General features: G+C 38.0%; 1 protein-coding gene across 3 annotated transcripts in view; it reads right to left on the reverse strand.

Moving 5' to 3' along the window:
* Positions 1-21,689, reverse strand: part of HMGCLL1 (3-hydroxy-3-methylglutaryl-CoA lyase like 1) — a 201,148-nt gene that overhangs the window by 46,903 nt on the left and 132,556 nt on the right. For all 3 annotated transcript variants that reach the window (XM_070360686.1, XM_070360685.1, XM_070360687.1), the window contains one exon: positions 20,099-20,287. In XM_070360686.1, the coding sequence (XP_070216787.1) occupies positions 20,099-20,287 (189 nt within the window). The remainder of the gene's footprint in view (positions 1-20,098; positions 20,288-21,689) is intronic.

A 21,689-nucleotide genomic window follows, 5' to 3' on the forward strand; every position in this document is an offset into this window, starting at 1 on the left:
TTACATTGGTATCTGTGCATTTGACCAGTGTCTCAAGTTCCCTGTCCGAATAAGGCCATTGGCTTTGCTCTGAAGGTGATCAGCCCTGCCTGCCACCTCTCGGCTGGAGGATTGCTGGGTTTCCCAGTTTCCAGGTGGTCTCACCAATCCCTCCTGTCAGGAGCTTGGCCTGGGACCAAGCTCCAGGTAGGAGGGCCACTTCAGACAACTCCCAAATTTTCCCAAATATGCTTTCTGGTGGGTGTGGATGGTCAGGAGCCAAGATCAGTAATGGGTGGGGCTATGATTGAGTACTTCTGCCTAGGTAAGGCAAACCCATCTTCAAGGTTTCAAACTTCATTTGGGGGCATTTGCCCAAGTTAGGCAAATCTGGACTCAAGTTAGTTCTCTCAGCAGACTGTGACACCAACATGGGTCTTGCATTAGAGCAAATAAATGATTTGAGATTGCTATGCAGACTCTGTACGAAAGAACTTGGTCTGTCAAAAACTGACCACTGGTTGTTGAAAGCCTCTCCCTCCTTCTTTGTCACAACAGAATTTCTAGTGTTTGAGCCCTTGGATTCCCTTGTGATCCCTTTGGGGCAAAGTAGGAGCAGGGACTCCCACAATGTTGCAGGGGAGTTTGATGTCCCCTGGGCTCTTTCCCCACTGGAAGTATCATAGGCTCAGAGGAGACCCCTCTGCATGGGGCTGCATGGACCTGGGAGGGGCAATGTGGTGTGCATTTGTTCTTCTAACCCTTCTAATGCAATCTGTCATGGCCTCTGTGATAACGGGGGGTGTGGGGAGCACCCAGGGCTTTAGCTTTACCTCCTGTTCTAGGATTCTCTCAGAGGTGTCTTGCCTATGAGGTTGTTGGCTGTCCTTCCTGTGAGGAAAGCCAGGAATGACTACATGACCATCTTGATGATGTCACCCTCCTAAACTAATTCTGATGTAGGCTATTGTCTCACAGGACTATACTGATTGAAAGACAATTTTATCCCACTTAAATCCTTTTAATGGTAAATAGAGAAATTCAACATGTCAAGGGAGAAATCTTCCTCTAATCTCTACCTAAATATACAATTTTGGAAGACCATGAATTTGAAATGCCCTCATGTTTTATCATTTGTCTCCTTTGGTTCCTTATCTTCTATTAATGGATGGAACTATGCATAACTTTACATGCTTTTGACAGTCAGTCAAGGGATTTCGATCCCTAGGTCAGGAAGATCCCCTGGGGAAGGAAATGGTAACCCACTCCAGTGTTCTTGCCTTGGAAATCCCATGGACAGAGGAGCCTGGCAGGTTACATCGCAGAGTCGGACATGACTCAGCAACTAAATAACAAAAACAAGGAATTTCAGAGATCACTCAGTCAATGCTCCCGTCTTAGACCCGAGGACACCAAAGTTGTGGATGTAAAAGCCACCTTCGCCTAACTTGGACTTTATCTATTTATTGACATTGCCTTTATAAACTGACGTTGTCTTAGCAACGTCAAGCCAGTCTTCGCCTGGCTTGGACTTTACATAGGGATCACTTCCCGTACAACAGAAAAGCTCTTTACCAGACTGTCCACATTCTCTATGAGGGCCTTTACCGTCAGTCACTGTACTATCTGCTAAAAAAAATTGGTCAATCCTGTTGTCCTTAATCACACTTATGAAACGTATAGAATGGCACCGTTTTCTTTACATCATGTTTGTATATTGGTGCTGCAGATACGTTTACATTCTAACATATGTCTGAAAGTATGGGGTGTGGTGTATTTGAAACATGGAGTCCTCATAAAATCTGAGCAGGCTGAATAAATTTCCTGAACAATTTTCATGGAATATGAAATTATAAGTCCCCTACCACTCTCGTCTTAACTTTTTCATTTCTATAACCACAAGTGATCCTCATGTAATCTTATTCTTACTCTCTGTCTTTGATATCAATGCTCTTTTCTTTGCCTTTTGTATTTGCATAGCAGGTCAGTACAATGTAGAAACTCATTTGTAGACATTTAATGATTTTCTTTCTAAACTGAAGAAAAGAAAGCACTGCTTCAGCGCACAGAAAGATAACTGCAAAGATACTTTGTAGATATATGCTACTCCTTGTAGAAGGTATCTACTTTGTAGATAGATCTACTCTACTGCTTTTATTTACTTTAACTCAACAGAATTCAACAAAATTCATTTTAATCTCCAATACCTGCTCATTTAATCCAGAATTCCTCTATTTACTAAAGACCACTGTCTCTATTGAGTCCTGAATTAATAAGAAGCCCAAAATTCTCTTTACCAATTTACCATGACCTAATCCCACCACCACTATTTCCTCCCTTAAAAACAGATCCAGTTTCTAAAATGCTTGCAAGGGTGAAATAAGTGAGACACAAGATATAAACAAGATCTAAGACCTCAGAGCATACAGGTCTGTCTGTGTAGGCTGGAGGGACTGGCCCTATTTCTTGGGCTATTTTCAACTTAGTTCCAGCCTATTTTTGTCATGCCAGAATATGAACTCACTTTGATAATCAAGTCGGCACTTTTTGAAAAGCCATAGTGAGGCAGGATTTTTTATAAGAAGGTAATCAATGCTTTTATACCTATTTATATAACTTTGTGCATCAAGATTGAAGGATAAAAAAACACACATAGTTGCCATAAGAAATTTCCTTACTAACGTCCTCTTCCAATGTATATTTCAAGCCAAATGGCCAAGAGAGACTTTTCTTCTTCTGCCTCCATTCTATACCACAAAAAATTTCCTTAAGGAAAAAGTGGTTTCATTTTCACTTATAAATTTGGTATGTCTTCCCAGCTAGACCACGCATGGAATCACTCACCTGGAATTTCAGACAGGAACGTATTTCTTGTTCCCTGATTCTATAGTAAGATAGCATGGTTTTTACTAAAGGCGATAACCACATTGCATAACCCAGGAACATTTCTAAATCACAATTTTCTCTAAATTTACATGATTTCAGATACATGGAGGAGTCTTATTAGTCATCAAGGAGCTTAATGTCTATTTTTAAGCGAAAAGGCAATAATACAGTAGGATAAACTTCAGAAAGTTGCCTTTATCTATTTATTGACATTGTCTTAGCAATCAAAAGAATTCCCCCTGTTTTTAATGCTTTTTTAGTAGATTTGTTATGGATAACACTGTTGGTCTTCTTGCAGCTCATGTGGATCCTGATTCTTTTTGCTCTCAGGTCTGTTATCTATAAAGTCTTGTGTAATTTCAAGGGGAAATGTTCCAAAATGTCTACATAGAAAAATAAATAAGATTTTTCTTTCCTTACAGAATAGAAACAGTATTCTTTTAATTTGGGCCTTCAATGAAAACAGTGGGTTTTGGTTACTGAAGCGAATGTTTCCTTTAAGAATGTTTACTGAACTGCAAATGTTTTACTAAGAAATGTGAGCTTTATTTAGTTATCTGTTGTTATTATGAGATCAAAGTAAAATAATCTAATTCTCAAAGCATCCTATTTAAACCTCAACGTTTTTTTACCTCAGGAAATTGATGTCATAAACATATTTTCCATATCCTGCAAGAAAACTTTTTTCCCAAAGAAATTGCTCAAGGTATTCACATATTTAATATGAATATATTTAAACATTTCAAACACAACTAAATATAAGAATCTACTGTGAAATTTGATGAGGTTTATTTATTAATTAATTAATGAATCTTGGTGAGGTTTATATTAATTTCTGGAAGGCAGTTATACCACTTTAGCTCACCACTATACCATTAATGTGAGAGTGATAATTTCTGAATGAAGGGAGGAAGAGAGAGTGATAGAACACAGGAAGAAGCAATTCAAAATCAGGAAGAAAAACAGTAGAGAATATTACAATGATTCTCAACCAAGGAGGAACCCAAAATTCGTAGGCCTTCTACATTAAAAAAAAAAAAAAAAAAAACCGCTAAATTTCATTTTTATACAAACCAAAACATGAACAAAAGGAAAAACTTGCCAATTTCTTGAATGGGGAGATGATATTCTTAAACCAATCCTCTCTAAATTAGTCTAGATATTTAATAAAATAGATATTTGGGGGATGAAATTTGGGCCAAATTCAGTTAAAATTCAATTACATAAAATAAATACATAAAATAATTTAACAGGGTTGATAATAAGACTCAGGGGCTTCCCTGGTGGCTCAGAGGGTAAAGCGTCTGCCTGCAATGCAGGAGACCCAGGTTCCATCCCTGGTTCGGGAAGATCCCCTGGAGAAGGAAATGGCAACCCGCGCCAGTATTCTTGCCTGGAGAGTCCTATGGACAGAGGAGGCTACAGTCCATGGGGTCAAAAAGAGTCAGACACGACAGGTCGACTTCACTTTCACTTTCATAATAAGACTCATAAAAGGGTCATGCAATACTATTAGATTTGTACATTAGATTTGTACATTTGTACATTCAAATACACTAGATTTGAAATCTAATATAAAGTCATATTAATTAAAAGTATGTTCTGTTCAGTTCAGTCCAGTCCAGTCACTCAGTCGTGTCCGACTCTTCTCGACCCCATGAATCGCAGCACGCCAGGCCTCCCTGTCCATCACCAACTCCTGGAGTTCACTCAGACTCACGTCCATCGAGTCAGTGATGCCATCCAGCCATCTCATCCTCTGTCGTCCCCTTCTCCTCCTGCCCCCAATCCATGGTACTTATACAAAATAAATGATCAAAGAGATAGGAAGAGGTAAAATAAATTGGATTGACTTTTACTACCTTTCAGATAAAGGACTTTGGGCAACTAATCTAGCTTTGGAAAGCCACAGTTCCCTCATGTAAAAAATTATAGGTATAAGAAATTAATTTATAAGATTGTTACAAGGACAAAATAAAATAATGCATGTAAAACATAGTTTAAAAGTTCAAAAAATATCAGCTAATGTCACAGCATAGAAACTCTAGAGATCCACTCAAGAATATAGCAAGACAGTATGTGTCATAGCTGAATATTTTGTATCTCTGAGGAACTAGTAGGTTATGCAATAAAGTGACAGTAGTGTGTTTATATAAAATATAGATTCTCATCTTGCCCCATGAATGAAAATATAGTACAGTTGGGTGAAAGATTTGATTATAAGAAATGAAGTCAAAGAGAAGACAGTAATCAGGTTGCTGCTGCTGCTGCTAAGTCGCTTCAGTTATGTCTGACTCTGTGCGACCCCATAGATGGCAGCCCACCAGGCTCCCCTGTCCCTGGGATTCTCCAGGCAAGAACACTGGAGTGGGTTGCCATTTCCTTCTCCAATGCGTGAAACTGAAAAGTGAAAGTGAAGTCGCTCAAGTTGTGTCCGACCCTCAGCGACCCCATGGACTGCAGCCCACCAGGCTCCTCCATCCATGGGATTTTCCAGGCAAGAGTACTGGAGTGGGGTGCTATCGCCTTCCCCGAGTAATCAAGTTATGTAAGTACTAAAGTTTTGAAGAACTCAAGCTCCTTCTCAGCAAAATTCTGCAGCCAGAAGCCATAAAGTGAAGACAGTATTATCACTGTTGGTCTTCATTTTCCTTTACCCAGCGTCTTACACTGAGGGCCACCTCCTTTTTTTGACAGACTTCTTCCTTAGGAGCCTCACACTCAAGACAGTCTTGGTTTCCTCCCATCTCATGAGTCACTATTCTGTCTCCTAAATATCTACTTTTCTCTGTCTCTTAGTCATTAAATATACGGTGCTCTTTCCTTCCTCTCTATCATCTCAAGAATCCCTTGGAATTGAATTCTATATATGGGCTTCCCTCAGCTCAGCCAGTAAAGAATCCACCTGCAATGCAGGAGACCCAGGCTCGATCCCTGTTTCGGGAACATCCCCTGGAGAAGGAAATGCAACCCACTCCAGTATTCTTGCCTGGAGAATCCCATGGACAGAGGAGCCTGGCAGGCTACTGTCCATGGGGTCACAAGAGTCGGACATGACTTAGAGACTAAACCACCACCAAAATTCTGCTACCTTAGTGACTAAATAACAACAAATACTGCTACTTCTAAATCCATATTTTTAGCATAGACTTCTCTCCGCAAATCAATTCTTATATATCCAACTGCCTACATGTAAGGGAGGGAGTTATAGGAATCATGAAGCGCAGATTTATGTAGTTCAACATGCTATCAATCATTCTTTCATTTTCTGTATATACATGCACACACGCACGCACACACACATACACGAAAGAGGCAGACCTCAGAGATCCTGCAGGTTCCAGACCACCACAAAAAGTAAACATTGCAATGAAACAAGTCACACAAGTGTTTTGGTTTCCTAATACACATAAAAACAATATTTACACTGTACTGTTGCTATTACAAACGCAATAGCACTATGTCTAAAAAAAGATCATGTATATACCTTCATTAAAATATAAAACTGTTGAAAAAATGGCGCCAATGGACTTGCTCAACAAAGGATTATCACAAACCTTCAATTGAATAAAATAATAATAAATAAATAATAAAGCATACTGCGATAAAATACGATATACATGCATGCATGCTAAGTCGCTTCAGTTGAGTCCAACACTTTGTGATCCTATGGACCACAGCCCGCCAGGCTCCTCTGTTCATGGGATTCTCTAGGCAAGAATACTGGAGTGGGTTGCCATGCTCTCCTCCAAGGGATCGTCCCAATACAGGGATCAAAATCGCATTCCTGCATCTCCTCCATTGGCAGTCAGGTTCTTTGCCAGGAGCACCACTTGGGAAGCCCATAAAATACACGTAGACATTATATATATGTACACACACACACACATATATATATATATTCATACATATATAAATGAAAATGACCTATTTTGACAGCTAATACTAATACTCCCTCTGAGGTAGGATTATAAGTAATTCATTTTCCTTTGTACTAATTTATATTTTCCAAATATTTGAAAATCAATACAATTTCCTAACTACTAAAAGCCAATAGGAGTGATGTCATCATAATGATACCATAGGTCATTCCTGACTTTGTCCCCCCTTTCAAAAACAGCTAACAACTATTCATGGACAAGACAGTTATGAGAATTCTAGAACACAAGGAAAAGGCTGAGCACCTTTGCACCACCCACACGAAAAGAGACCTCATCAATAGTAAGAAAAGTGGCTACATACTGACCACCTTGCCTGTCCCCCAGGCTGGAGCAGCATTATGCCAAGAGGTACCCCCTGAGCCTACGACACTTCCAGTGGGAAAGAGAGCCCAGGGAAACATCCAGTCTCCATTCAGTGCTGTGGATCACTTTGTAGGAACCTCTGTTATGACCTTGCTCCACAGAGATTTCAGGAGAATCTTCAGAGATCCTTCACTGGGAATCTGACCTTGACAGAGAAAAGAGGGTGGGTGATGCTTGCAACAATAGCACTTGGGTCTTGGCAGCTCAAGTTCCTACCTGCAGAATCTAAGTAATAGTACCAGCCATCAATTTTGCTGAATTGTGGAACCAAGTTCCTGTTGCAGTCTTACCAGGGAAAAGGACAGATGTAGGTCTTCCTGAGTCAGATGCTCAAGCAAGGAGTTTTGGTGGCTCTAAGGGTTCCAGTAGTCATGTACGGACGTGAGAGTTGGTCCATAAATAAGGCTGAGCACAAAAGAACAGATGCTTTTGAATTGTGCTGGAGAAGAGCCTTGAGAGTTCCTTAGACTGCAAGGAGATCAAACCAGTCAAACCGGTCAATATTCAGGAAATCAACCCTGAATATTCACTGAAAGGACTGATGCTGAAGCTGAAGTTCCAATTCTTTGGCTACCTGATGCAATGAGCCAACTCATTGGAAAAGTCCCAAAGCTGGGAAAGATTGAGGGTGGGAGGACAAGTGGGATGACAGAGGATGAGATGGTTAGATGGCATTATTGATTTAATGGATGAATTTGAGCAAACTTTGGGAGATGGTGGAGGACAAAAAAGCCTGGCATCCTACAGTCCATGGGGTCACAAAGAGTTGGACATGACTTAGTGACGGAACAACAACAACAAAAGGACCTGATTTGCCCATCCCCAGACAAGGTAGCTGAGTTACAGTCCAACAAGCTTCAGAGTGTGACCCTAGGGCCCACCTGATGAGAAGGGCTAGTGAGAACACTTAGAAGTTGCTTAGCCTAGCAAGACTGGCTGAGAAGCAGGCAGGCAATGCAGATATTCCACAGAGCAGAGCTATTACTGGGTAGGGAGGTTTCCCTTACAATATCCAGGCAGGGAATTAATCCATAGCCTCATCCTTGCCACTTTTATTCAACATAGTACTGGAAGTCCTTGCCAAAGTAATCAGGTAAGGAAAAGAAAAGACATCAGAATTGGAAGGTAAGAAATAAAACCATCTCTATTTGCCAGTGATATGATTTTACATATTGAAAATCCTAAAGACTCCACTAAAAATCTGCTAAATGTAATTGTGTGTGCTCAGTCACTTCAGTCATGTCTGACACTATGCAACCTTATAGACTTTAGCCTGCCAGGCTCCTCTGTCCATGGGATTCTACAGGCAAGAATACTGGAGTGGTTTGCCATACCCTTCTCCAGGAGATCTTCCCAATCCAGGGATCAAACTCACATCTCTTATGTCTCCTGCATTGGCAGATGTGTTCTCTATCACTAGCACCACGTGGGAAGCCCAGTTAAATGTAATTAATAAATTTATTAAAGTTGAAGGATACAAAATTAATGTGCAGAAAATCAGAAACATTTCTGTACACTAAAAACAAATTATCTGAAAAGTAAATAAAGAACATCATCCATTTTACAATAACATTCACCAAAAAATAATTAGGAATAAACTTAACAAGGAGGTGAAAGATCTTTACTCTGAAAACTACAAGACATTGATTCAAGAAATCTAAAGATTTCTTAGACACATAAATGGAAAGGTTTCCCATGTTCATAGATTGAAGAATTAATATTGTTAAAATAACAATACTACCAAAAGCTATCTATAAATTCAATGCAATTCCTATCAAGTTTCCCATGACATTTTTTATAGAAGTGGAAAAAAGTCCTAAAATTTACAAGGAAACAAAAAAGGAAATGCAATCCTTTGAAAGAAGAACAAAACAGAGGGTATCATATTTCCTGATTTTAAGTTATAGTATGAATGCCTAGTAAACAGTATAGAACTGACAAAAAAAGACTAATAGATCAATGGAACAGAATCAAGATTCAGGAATTTGCCCTGTGGCTCAGGAAACTTAAACAAGGGCTCTGGATCAACCTAGAGGGTTGGGTTAGGGGATGGAGATGGGAAGGAGTTTCAAAAGGGAGGGGATATAGGTATACCTATGGCTGATTCATGTTGAGGTTTGACAGAAAACAGCAAAATTCTGTAAAGCATTTATCCTTCAATAAAAAATAAATTAATTTTCAAAAAAGTCCCCAAATAAACCAACTATATAAGTTCAACCAATATTTAACAAACAACCCAAGAAGACTCAGTGGAGAAAGGGCAATCTTTTGAATAAATGGCACTGGGACAATGGATATTCACAGGTAATCGAATTAAAGAAGGTCCCTGTCTTACATCACTCAAAAAAACTAACTTGAAATGGATTAAAGATTTAAATACAAGATCTGAAAATATGAAATTTCCAGAAGAAAACATAGGAAAAAATGCTTCTTGACATTGACTTTTTTGAATATGACACCTAAATCCAAATAACAAAATTAAACACACACCCCAGTGTACACAGCAGCAATGCTTACATTAGCTAAGACATGGAAGCCACCCAAGTGTCCATCTACAGAAGCATGGATAAAGAAGATGTGGTACATATATACAATGGAATGTTACTCAGCCATAAAAAGAGTGAAACAATGCCATTTGCAATACCATAGATGTACGTAGAGATTACCATACTAAGTGAAGCAAATCAGAAAGAAAAATATTACATTATAACACTTACATGTGGAATCTAAAAAATGATGCAAATGAACTTTATTTACAAAACAGAAACAGACATAGAAATGGACATAGAAAAAACAAAGTAATGGTTACCAAAGGGGAAAGGACAGGGGAGGGATAAATGGGAGTTGGAGATTAGCACATACACATTAGTATACATAAAATAGATAAACAACAAGCACTTACTGTATAGAAAGGAAACTACTTGAAAAAGAATACACACACACACACACATATATATATACAATATAGGTGTGAATACATATACATATATATGTATAACTGAAAAACTCATCGAACTCAATAGTAAAAATTCCAAATACTCCCATTTTAAAAATGGGCAAAAGATCTGAATAGACATTTATCCAAAGAAGATATGTGAATAGTAAATGGGGACAGTGACTGCAGCCATGAAATTAAAAAGATGCTTCCTCCTTGTAAGAAATATAATGACAAGCCTGCTGCTGCTGCTGAGTCACTTCAGTCGTGTCCGACTCTGTGCAACCCCATAGATGGCAGCCCACCAGGCTCCCCCATCCCTGGGATTCTCCAGGCAAGAACACTAGAGTGGGTTGCCATTTCCTTCTCCAATGCATGAAAGTGAAAAGTGAAAGTGAAGTCACTCAGTCGTGTCCGACTCTTAGCGACCCCATGGACTGCAGCCCACCAGGGTCCTCCGTTAATAGGATTTTCCAGGCAAGAGTACTGGAGTGGGGTGCCATTGCCTTCTCCGATGACAAGCCTAGACAGCATATTAAAAAGCAGAGACATTACTTTGTCTACAGAGGTTTGTCTAGTCAAAGCCATGGTTTTTCCAGTAGTCACGTATGGATGTGAGAGTTGGACCATAAAGAAGACTGAGTGCCGAAGAAATGATGCTTTCAAACTGCGGTGTTGGAGAAGACTCTTCAGAGCCCCTTGGACATAAAGGACATCAAACCAATCAATCCTAAAGAAAATCTACCCTGAATATTCATTAGAAGGACTGATGCTGAAGCTGAAGCTCCAATACTTTGGCCACCTGATGTGAAGAGCCGACTCACTGAGAAAGATTGAAGGCAGGAGAAGAAGGGGATGACAGAGGATGAGCTGTTTGGATGGTATCACCAACTCAATGGACATGAGTTTGAGCAAGCTCTGGGCAGTGGCAAAGGACAGGGCAACCTGCTGCACTGCAGTCCATGAGGTCTAAGAGTCGGACACAAATGAATGACCGAGAAACTAAATGAAAAGATGTTCAAAATCAATGGTCATTAGGGAAATAAAAATCAGTTTGAGTTATCACCTTAAACATTTTAGAGTGCTAATCAGCAAAAAAGAAGAGATAGCAAATGCTGGTGAGGATGTGGAGAAAAAGGAACCCTTGTGCACTACTGGTAGATTTATAAACTGGTACAGATACTACACAAAAAAGTATGGGGAATCCTCAAAAAGTTTAAAATAGGGCTACTGCGTGATCAGGGGGTTCTACATCTGAAAACGTCCAAAAGAAATAAAAATGTAAGTTGAAAAGATATTTGCACCTCCAAGTTCACTGCAGTATTATTATCAATAGTCAAAGCATGGAAACTAAGTGTCCACTGATGGATGAAAAAGTTTAAAAGTTGAGCTATATATATATATATATATATAAATATACACAATGAAATATTATATAGTTATATATTTTACATGATACACTTCTGGATTATATACTATGCAATATAGAGATATTATATAATATTCAATATAGAAATACATTTATACTTATATAAATATATTATATATACTACATAATATATAAATATTGGAGCTAGTGGTTAAGAACCTGCCTACTAATTCAGGAGACAAAGAGACATGGGACATGGGTTCAATTCCTGGGTCAGGAAGATCCCCTGGAGGAGTGCATGGCAACCCACTCCAGTATCCTCGCCTGGAGAATTACATAGACAGAGGACACTGGCAGGCTATAGTCCACAAGGCCGCAAAGAGTCAGACAAGACTGAAGCAACTTAGCATGCAATATATAAACATTATATAAATTATATTATATGTATTCAATATATATAACATAGCATATATGCATACTATACATTTACATATTATTAATATATTATTTGTATATTATATATGTTAAATATACTGGATATAATATATAAAATATAAAAATATAATAAAATTAAGTAAAATATTAAATTAATTATATTTATGAACTATATATAAGAATTATAATTTAGTACATATTCTGTCAGAGAAGGCAATGGCACCCCACTCCAGTACACTTGCCTGGAAAATCCCATGGGGTGGCAAAAAGAGTCAGACACGACTGAGTGACTTCACTTTCTCCAAGTATTTATTTAAATAATTTAAAGTATTTATTTATATATAAAATGACCTAATTATTTTATATATTAATATGTGATATAATATAAAATGTACAGTATAGTGTGTATATATATAATATACATATAATATTACATATATTTATATTGGAATAATAATTCACTCACAAATAAAACTATGAAACCCTGCCATTTGCAAAATGTAGGCAGACCTTGATGGCATTACGCCAACTAAAGTGAGTCACATAGAGGTGTGTATGTTCTCACGGTGGAATCTAAAAACCAAAGAAACCAAAACAAACAAAAACCCCACCAAACTGAGAGAAAAACAGGTCAGAGTCAGTGTGGGGAGAAAAAAACTTTGAGGAAGGTAGTAAAAATGTAGCACCTTCCAGGCGTAAGGTAAATAATTACTAGGGCTGAAATGTAGATATGACTATAGTTACCACTGCTGTACGATATATCTGAAAGGTGCTAGAGTAAATCCTAAAAATTCTCATAACAAGCAATTTTTTTTCCTTTTTTGCTTTTACTTTTTATATGCGATGATGGATGCTAACCAAGTGCATTGCTATAATCATCTCACAACATATTTAAGTAAAACTGTTATGCCGGATACCTTAAACTTATGCAGCAATGTATGTCAATGATATCTCAATAAAGGTGGAAAAAACAATTACTACAAAAATAGTTTTATTTAATTTGAAGTCTTTCAAAAGAAATATATAACCATATCCTAATTATTACAGTTCTTATAATTCTTGCTGATTTTTAAGTCAGGATAATTTACCAATGTAATCTAGGTGAAAATAGCAAATGTAAATTATGTAACAATAATCTGACTCATTTCCTAAGCAATTTGCCATGGTTCCCACATTTTTTGATATATGAAAAAATAATAAATAGGATGGTATTTTATCCTGCATTTTTATCTCTCATTCCTTTTTTTTTGTTTTGCTTTTCTCATTCCTAATAGCAGACAGACTATCACACAGAAGGTATTTGCAGGGAGAGAGCAAATTGGCCAAGGTGGTGTGTTCAGGCTCTCCTCTCATTTCATAAATAATGACTGTGTAACAGCTGGGATCATTTATAATCTAGCACTGCACATGCACGTCAGGAGGTACTGGCTTGGTCACGGGCTGTGTGCAGCACGCATGCATGTGAGCTCCACCTAGAAAGTGGTGGCGTATTACTGCTGTGTCACGGCTGTGTCCGTGCGGTCAGCCACGCGAGAAGAGAATACAGCACGTCTGCTGCTGGGGTTGCTGCGGCAGCCACGAAAGAATATTGCTATGGCTGCTGTGCCGGCCAGCAGAGAATAAACCTGTCTGCATTCCTATGGCTCTGCTCATCTTCCAGCCTCTGAGCTGGCACCTCGTCTACCCCGCGTTCAACGAACAGTGTGCACAGTGAGATACAGCGAGACAACTGGCGTCACGAACAGGATGACACGATTTATTAACATGATTAATAAGCGTGATTTATTAACAGCAGTTAATATGTTTTTGGTTAAATAAGCATTCTAAAATAATTCAGAAAATAATTATAAATGGTCACTTTTGATGACATAATTTCTGTTTTATAGTCTGTTCTACATTGAAGAGATTTATAAATATGTGGGAAGGAAAACAACTTTGTAGCTTCCAGTCTGGGATTCCACATGTTCGACTTGGCCCTCTTCCCCTGTTGTCTTTCGGTCTTCAATCTAACGTTGATAGATACTATTAATGCTAATATTCTAAAATGATTATTTTAAAAATGAACCAGTGTGAGCTAATAGTGTATACCACTCCCAGAACTAGAATGTGTTATTCAAGCTTATAACTAGAATATATGGCAGTATATGAGAAAAATTTTCAAACAATAAAGGTAAAGAATTCTTGAATTTTGGTTATTATATGTATCAGTGGTTCTAATTGTGTGTGTGTGTGTGTGTGTGTGTGTGTGCACACTTGTTTTGTTATTAGTGCTGAGCCTATAACTATTAATTGATTACATTACAATAAACCAAAAGACAGGCATGAGAATACTACTACTTTATGTTCAATACCAAATTGACGAATTTCAAACCAATATTTTTGAGAAAAAAATCGGTGTCAAGTTACATTAATGGGCAAGAGTGTATATACAAGTTTCCTTGTAAGTAGAAATTTTCATGAGAGAAAGATTAAGAAAAAAGAAACATTAAAGATATTTTTTAAAAGCTTATTGTGTTTTCCTATGAACAACAGAGCAAAACAGCAAGATTTCCAAATTAAAGACAGTTGTTTGAAGAAAGATGTGACAAATACTTGGTTGAAAATAAGATATTAAAAACAAGATTAAAACAACTGGATGAGACATTTACGGAATGAATTAGAGAGATGCTCAAAAAGGTTCTGAAATTTTCATTTCTTACATGACAGCAAGAGTCACACCTGGCCCTAATCCCCACCAACAGTAATAAATTTTTACATTTGCTTACCTGACCAGCTTGGATTAACTGTCTTGGGAGAGACAGAGACTTTTAGGCCATCTACTCTTTCTTGGTGAGTTTCAGGCTTATAATCTAAATGCAACCCACTACATAAAGATTAAATGCGTTCATGTTTAGCATATTAGAACCAAATTCACGCATGCTATTTTTAAATATCGATTACCTGAATTCCAGTTTAAAATGCCTAGCTCAGAAGGAGTTTTTTCTAACTGCCCCCTTCAATATCTGGATATAGAATAGGAATATTATATACATATATATATACACACATACACATAGGTATATTCCATACCATCTCACCTGATGACCTATAGTCAAAACCAGAGAGATATCTATATTAATAAAAAGATGTTGGAGAGAAACAAAACAAAATCATTCATGTTTCCTTATTTTTCATCACTGATTCAAGCAATCCAGCCACTGGCAAAAAAAAAAATAATAATAATAGAAAGGAACTTTATTCATCTTTTCTTACTGACGTTATAGCTCAAAGCCCTGATTACACACACTCAAAAAGCTGAACTGTACTAAACTTTTGCTGGACTCCTTGTTCTCTTTTATTTGCTTATTTTGTTCTTAAAAGTACTTTTTAATTGAGGTATAGTTGATTTATAAAGTTAGTTGAGCGCTTTTATTTATTTTTTCCACTTCTTTTATAAAATATTTTTAACTGGATTCTAATTACTTTATTATTTATTCATTTTTTTATGATAACCTACACCTCATTCCACCTGAAAATATTTTTCAACATAATACTATACTGGAGGAAGACAATTGTGTAGCAAAAAGCAAACAAATAAAAGACAAAAGAAATCTCCCCCCCCCAAAAAAAAACTATTTCCTACTCAAAATGCTTCTGGAGGTACTGAGTTAAACTAAAACATTTTTCTCCATAGCAGGATGGCTCAGAGATTTTATATCTGAATCGAGTATCTAAAATGGTGTCTAATAAAATGAATATTTGTTGAATAAATTAATGATGTATTTTGTAAAACCTCTGTAGGGGCATCCAGTTTGCAACTTTTTATTTTCTTTCTTGCTCACTGATTTCTACTTAGCTCTTTAATAGATGTTGAATAAATGAACAATACCTAAAGCATGTATTTACAAATGTATACATTTGTAAGGCAGTGCTTTGTCCTCTGGCTCTTTGAGTAATAAAGGTTATTATTATGGTTATTAATTATCGGCAGTAGGAAGTTTTAATTGCAGTGACTGTAATAATATGAAGTATTCACCACATGCACTGGTATCAAGACCAGTGTTCTAGAAACTCTGCACCTCATCTCAGTTTTGCAAAATCTGAGGATATATAAATCATTGCACACATTCTATAGGTATAGAACTGAGAAGGGAATTTGGAATCTAAAAAATTTTCTTTGAGAACCTCAAGAATCAATTACATGAGGACATATTTGCTGTCTGGTAGCATTTAAATGCAGTTTAGTGAGAGTCAATATGAAGAAAAGAATGCTTTATTGTAAACATTAGGTAAATGATTTGGTTTTTCTAAAAGAGAATAATCAACATATGGAAAACATCATGAAGAAAGGCACATTAGCTAAATGTATATTAAGTTTAAGAGAAAAAAAGGCAAATTGTTTTTTTTTAGGGCAAAGCTAAATATTGCCTGTTCTACTATCTTTGCTACCAATTAATATGGTTCTGTTATTTGTGGTATTAGAACTCATTTGTTTTTACTCTGTTTTACCCAGTTATGAAGACTCAAATCATCTGAGTGGGGAAAAACAGAGACTGTGCAATTGTTTAGTCTTAAGTAGATTAAATAATTTGTTCACTGGTGTTTTACTTAGGTACTTGGGAATATGCAGAAGGGTGAGACTCACTTTTTACATAAAAGTTAAGACAAGTATATTGGGCTATGTATGTTTCTCCCATTAGTGAAATGCAGTACGTTTTGTCACCTCATTTTCTTGCTCTTTTGGGTTTGGGTGGTTATAAATATCCCGCACTCAAATCTATAGTCTCAATTATTTCTCTATATTAAAGAATATCTGATAATTATAAATTCTTGACTCCTCTACAAGCATGTACAGTCCTGTAAGTCTGTTTAAATAATAAAAAATACAATAAAACCTGGGAAGCCAAGAAAGATCCCTCTATTACATGATTAGTATGTGCTTTCCAGACCAAGGGGGGATGTTCCATTTATAACTCTCATTTGTTTCCGACCATCGTGGCCAAGTTTCCACTCACTGCACGTCTCCATGCCATCATCTTAACTTCCAGTTTGGAGCACTGTAAACTGTTTCTCAACCCTTAAATTAAAGCAAATGATATCCACTCCACATGTACCACCAATTTGACTAGAAGCCACTTCAAAGATTTCCATTTTAAAGAATGAAGTATGGCCAGTGCTTCCTGAAGCCAAAGTTTGCCTGCTTCATAATGAAGTGGAACTTTCTCTGATTTCCCTTCTATTTAAACACTGGCAGCTCTTTCTCCTAAGGCATATTTTTTCTCCTCCACTCAAGGTAACCCTAGTTATTGTTGTTGCTGCTGCTTTTACTGGGGAGGAGACAGGATACAGGAAACGGGGAGGGGTCCAGGCTGACTCTGTCTTACTCAGTGCTGCTGGGGGACCAGGACACGTGGGTTTGCAAAGACAGTCCACGTCTAGATGAACACAGACCTCCCAAAATACTGACAGTGTCTCAGCTACACGCAGATTCAAAGAGAAAGGAGCGTATATAGTTCACGCTGTCACTGGCTTCCCAAACTGCATGCCACTGTTGGAAAGTGGACAGCAGCAGAGAGAAACTCTCCAGCTCGAGGGCTGAGCTCCCCAGCAGGGCTCTGCTTTCTGACCATTTCCTCAAAAGTTCATTTGAACCGGCCACTCGGGCTGCACAGTGCTTCTTACAGAAGCCGCTCTGACCCTCTCCTCTGTCTGCTTACACACTGACTCCATGTCAAGTTCCGGGCTGAGGCCCCCGCCAGGCTCCAAGCGCACTTTCCTTGCCCCTCGCCTCCCACATATACTTGGAGCTTGTGCACACAGTAAGGGGACAAAACACACAATGCCCAGTGCTTGAGGACATGCCCCCTACTAACATGTACAAGAGCAAAGCAGAATATCCACCCTTCCCCTGACACACACACACATATCCATTCACACACAGATACACGCACACACATACACACACAAACACATACATACATAGACACCTACACACACAGACATAGACACACGCATATACACACACAAAGACACACACAGACGTACATACACACAGGTTCCAAACAGTTCAGCTTAAATTTAAGATATGTTCCTTCTGACAAGATTTATATTCTTCCTGACACCTATAGGTATTACTAATCCACAGCCACTCATCTGCTCGGGTCTTTCACATTCTGCAGGCAATGTGAATTTGAATCCTAAATCCACATCAGAGCCAACAAGCTAGGAAGTGTAAAGGGAGCTTGTGGATTTCTCCCTTACTCAGAGCCAAGGCCTTGAGAATGACTATGCTTGCCGCCTTCTCCCTCTGTGAGCTGGGAGTTTTGCTGGTTCATCCTTTTTGACTGAGAATGTGGTGTTTGGTGGGGGTCAGGTTCTGACCTTTGCTCCCCATCTTGCTTGGGCCAAGCGTTCTTTCTACACCCGCACCCCTTATGGCTGTTATAGGATGGATGGGCAAATGCTCCAGAAATGGAGTTCTCATCTCTTTGTAAATGGAGACTTTGCAGCTCAACTAACTCAGCAAATATTATAGAGCTCAGCTTCCCCCTGAATAACATTATTAGAGCTCCTGGGACATCATCTTCCTCTCCAAGGCCTTTTGCCCGAGTGGTGTTTCATCTGCTTGAACATTCTTTCCACACACTGATGCCCCCACCCCCCACACTCCCCTGATTGAGGTTACTTTCTTTTCATTCTTTTTTTTTTTTTCTATTCTGCCAAAACCCCCAGCATGTAAGATCTCAGTTCGCAGACCAGAGATTGAGCCTGTACCCTTTGCAGTGGGACTATGGAGTCTTAGCCAGTGAACCACCAGGTAAGTCCCTCTTCTCATTCTTTGTATCTGATTTTAAACTCCTCAGATAGGCCTTCCTAACTGTCACAGTCACAATTGGCCAACAGCAATAGTTCACACAGGAGCATTTTTCAAGAGGCATAAACTTTAAATATTAGGTGTTTGGGTTTCCAGAATTTTCAATGTAGCCCTGGATTCCCTCAAACTAAGGTATCACTCATTATGCAATAAATATGGTACATGAACAAAATACAACTCAAAAAGGATATATCCATATACGAAATGAGAGAGACACACAGAAAAACATGCACACGCACACACACACATACACAGACCTCTCCAGGAACTTGCTGGTGAGGAACACTTAATAAGTTACAGTTGCAGCTGAACACAGAATCCTGAAGCAGTGCCTAGTTTTCTATTGTTTTAGAAACTGGAAAAGAGAAAGAAAATTGTCAAAATTCCCACGCCCCGAAGTCCATGGGATATCATTTTTTCTTCTAATTCAATACAGTGTTCCTTGCCTGCTTCCAGAGGATAAATAAGGATTTGTGCACATATGTTACAAAGTCCAAATAAGCCCTTGTGGGGCTTGATCTTCACAGGGTTTTTTTAACTTCTGCCAAACAACTGCGCACTGCAGGACAGTGACATTAAGCTTCAGGCATTGATTTCCAGCCTCACCAAAAAGCTTTCAGGCACTCTTATCTTTAGTTGTCAAAATCTTAGGTTCAAAGAACGTCCAGTGAATCTATTTTTAGTCACGTTTAAGAAATAACACTGATTCAATGATAAATATTTTAAAGTGCAATTTATGTGTTCTTTTCAATTAATACATTAAAAAGAACTGAGGTGCCATTAGAATTTAATAAGCAATTCTGGATCCTCCAACTTTCTAAATCTCTTGATTTTGATCAGAATATACTTGATAAAAACCAGGGGTTCTTTCAAAAGGATGCTTGCCAACAACAGGAAAACATCTTAAACGAAATAGTCTATATTTCAGCACCATATTTCCTCACCACAGAGCACCAAATTATCCAAAAGAGCATATGTTACATGATTACAACAGTATGTGCTACTGTCTCTGTGCTTTGAACCCCCCAAAACGCCATCATTTTTCAGGAAGGCCGAGAGCAAGTGAGAGCTGAAAGAAACAGACATAGCCCTGAGAATATTAATGCTTTTTAAAAGAACAAATTCAGGGATCTTACCAAATCAAATGAACTGTAATGAGACACCATTGCCCAAAACAGCATGTGCAAATTGACAAATATTTCCTGAGTGTGTGCTGTGTGTGGACTACTGTTTAAATGTTATATTCTTAGCAATTTATAAATATTATCTCACTAAAGTTCTTAATACATTTGTATGCCAAATAAGTATACACACCTTTACACACACACACAGAATACCTGAAGGGCCGTGAGGATATTTGCTAAGGCTTGTCCGTAGGTGTCATGACAGTGAACAGCAAGAGCCCTGGGTGGAATTTCTTTCATGACACTTTCCAACATCTTCTTCATGCTTCCTGGAGTTCCCACTCCAATTGTATCTCCCAGGGATATCTCGTAACAGCCCATGCCATACAGTCTTTTAGATACCTACCAGGAAAAGCAAGCAAGTAAAACAATGGAAATCCATGGACTCAACTCCCATTGTTCCTTAGGGAACATAATCTAGAGATAAACATCACAACTAAGATCACACGCGTATTCATAGAAAACATATATTTTAGTTTTCTAGTCTTTTTCGTTGCTCGTGAATCCCAAACATTAGATAAAACTTTGAATGACATTTCTGTTGTTGCTCAGTCACTAAGTTGTGTCTGACTCTTTGCAACCCCAGGAACTGCGCACACCAGGCTTCCTGTCCTTCACTGACTGTCTCCCAGAGTTTGCTCAAACTCATGTCCATTGATACTTGTTTCTAACATTCAAGTTTGCCTTAGAACCATATCTATCTGTGTAACTATGTTCAGTGATAAAATTATAAGTTACAATTTCAATAATGGGAGACTTATTTTCTCAGCCTTTTAATCTAAAAAAAGTATCAGAAATTTAACATTCAAGTTTGCCTTAGAACCATATCTATCTGTGTAACTGTATGTTCAATGATAAAATTATAAGTTACAATTTCAATAATGGGAGACTTATTTTCTCAGCCTTTTAATCTAACAAAAGTATCAGAAATTTACTTTGAAACTATTAATAGTATTCCTCAAGCCATTAAACTAGCAGTCAAGAGATATCAATCAAGTAACTTTGTAATTGATACAGACACTTAATATTTTTGTCTTAAAATTTCTAGCTCATAAACAGATGATATTGAGCCTAGTAAATTTCAAGTTCCCTTCAAGTCAAATAATAATATTACTTTCAAAGAGAAATATGAATTTGCTTTAAGGCAGCATGGTATGCTGACAAAGACACAGCTTGTACAACCCCACAGGCCTAGATTTAAACCTCATCTATGCTCCTCATATGATGCTGGGCAGCAGATGAAGTTTTTGAAGCCCCAGTCTCTGTTCTGTAAAATATAAACAATAAAACATCTTTATACAGCACATTTTCTAAGCCTTACTACTTAACTTTTTGAAATAATAATAATAAGGTGAAGTTAGTGTTGAAATGTTTGGTTATAAAAATGAAATGAGAATATACAAAAATCACTTTGTGCAAAATCAGACACCTGGTCACCCCCAAACTCATGCCTGAGGTTAGTCTTCAGTGCCTGCTTTACTCCAGATGCTGCCCTGCATGGTGGGATACGACAGGGGTGCAGATGTCCAGGCTCATGGTATTATGGAGGCTGGAGCCAAGTGAGGACAGACCCTAATCAATTCCACTCGGGAATGTGTAAACACAGCTAAAATAATAATTTCAGAACAAAGAAACAAGATTCTAAGAGCTTGGAGCAAAGGAAATTGACCTAGATCTGTCAAACAGGAAGGGCCTCAGTGCAGCTTGAGATAAAGTCAGCATCAACTTGTTGGAGAGGTAGCAA

This window comes from Bos mutus, chromosome 23 (genome assembly GCF_027580195.1).
Source record: "Bos mutus isolate GX-2022 chromosome 23, NWIPB_WYAK_1.1, whole genome shotgun sequence".
Taxonomy (NCBI): Eukaryota; Metazoa; Chordata; class Mammalia; order Artiodactyla; family Bovidae; genus Bos; species Bos mutus.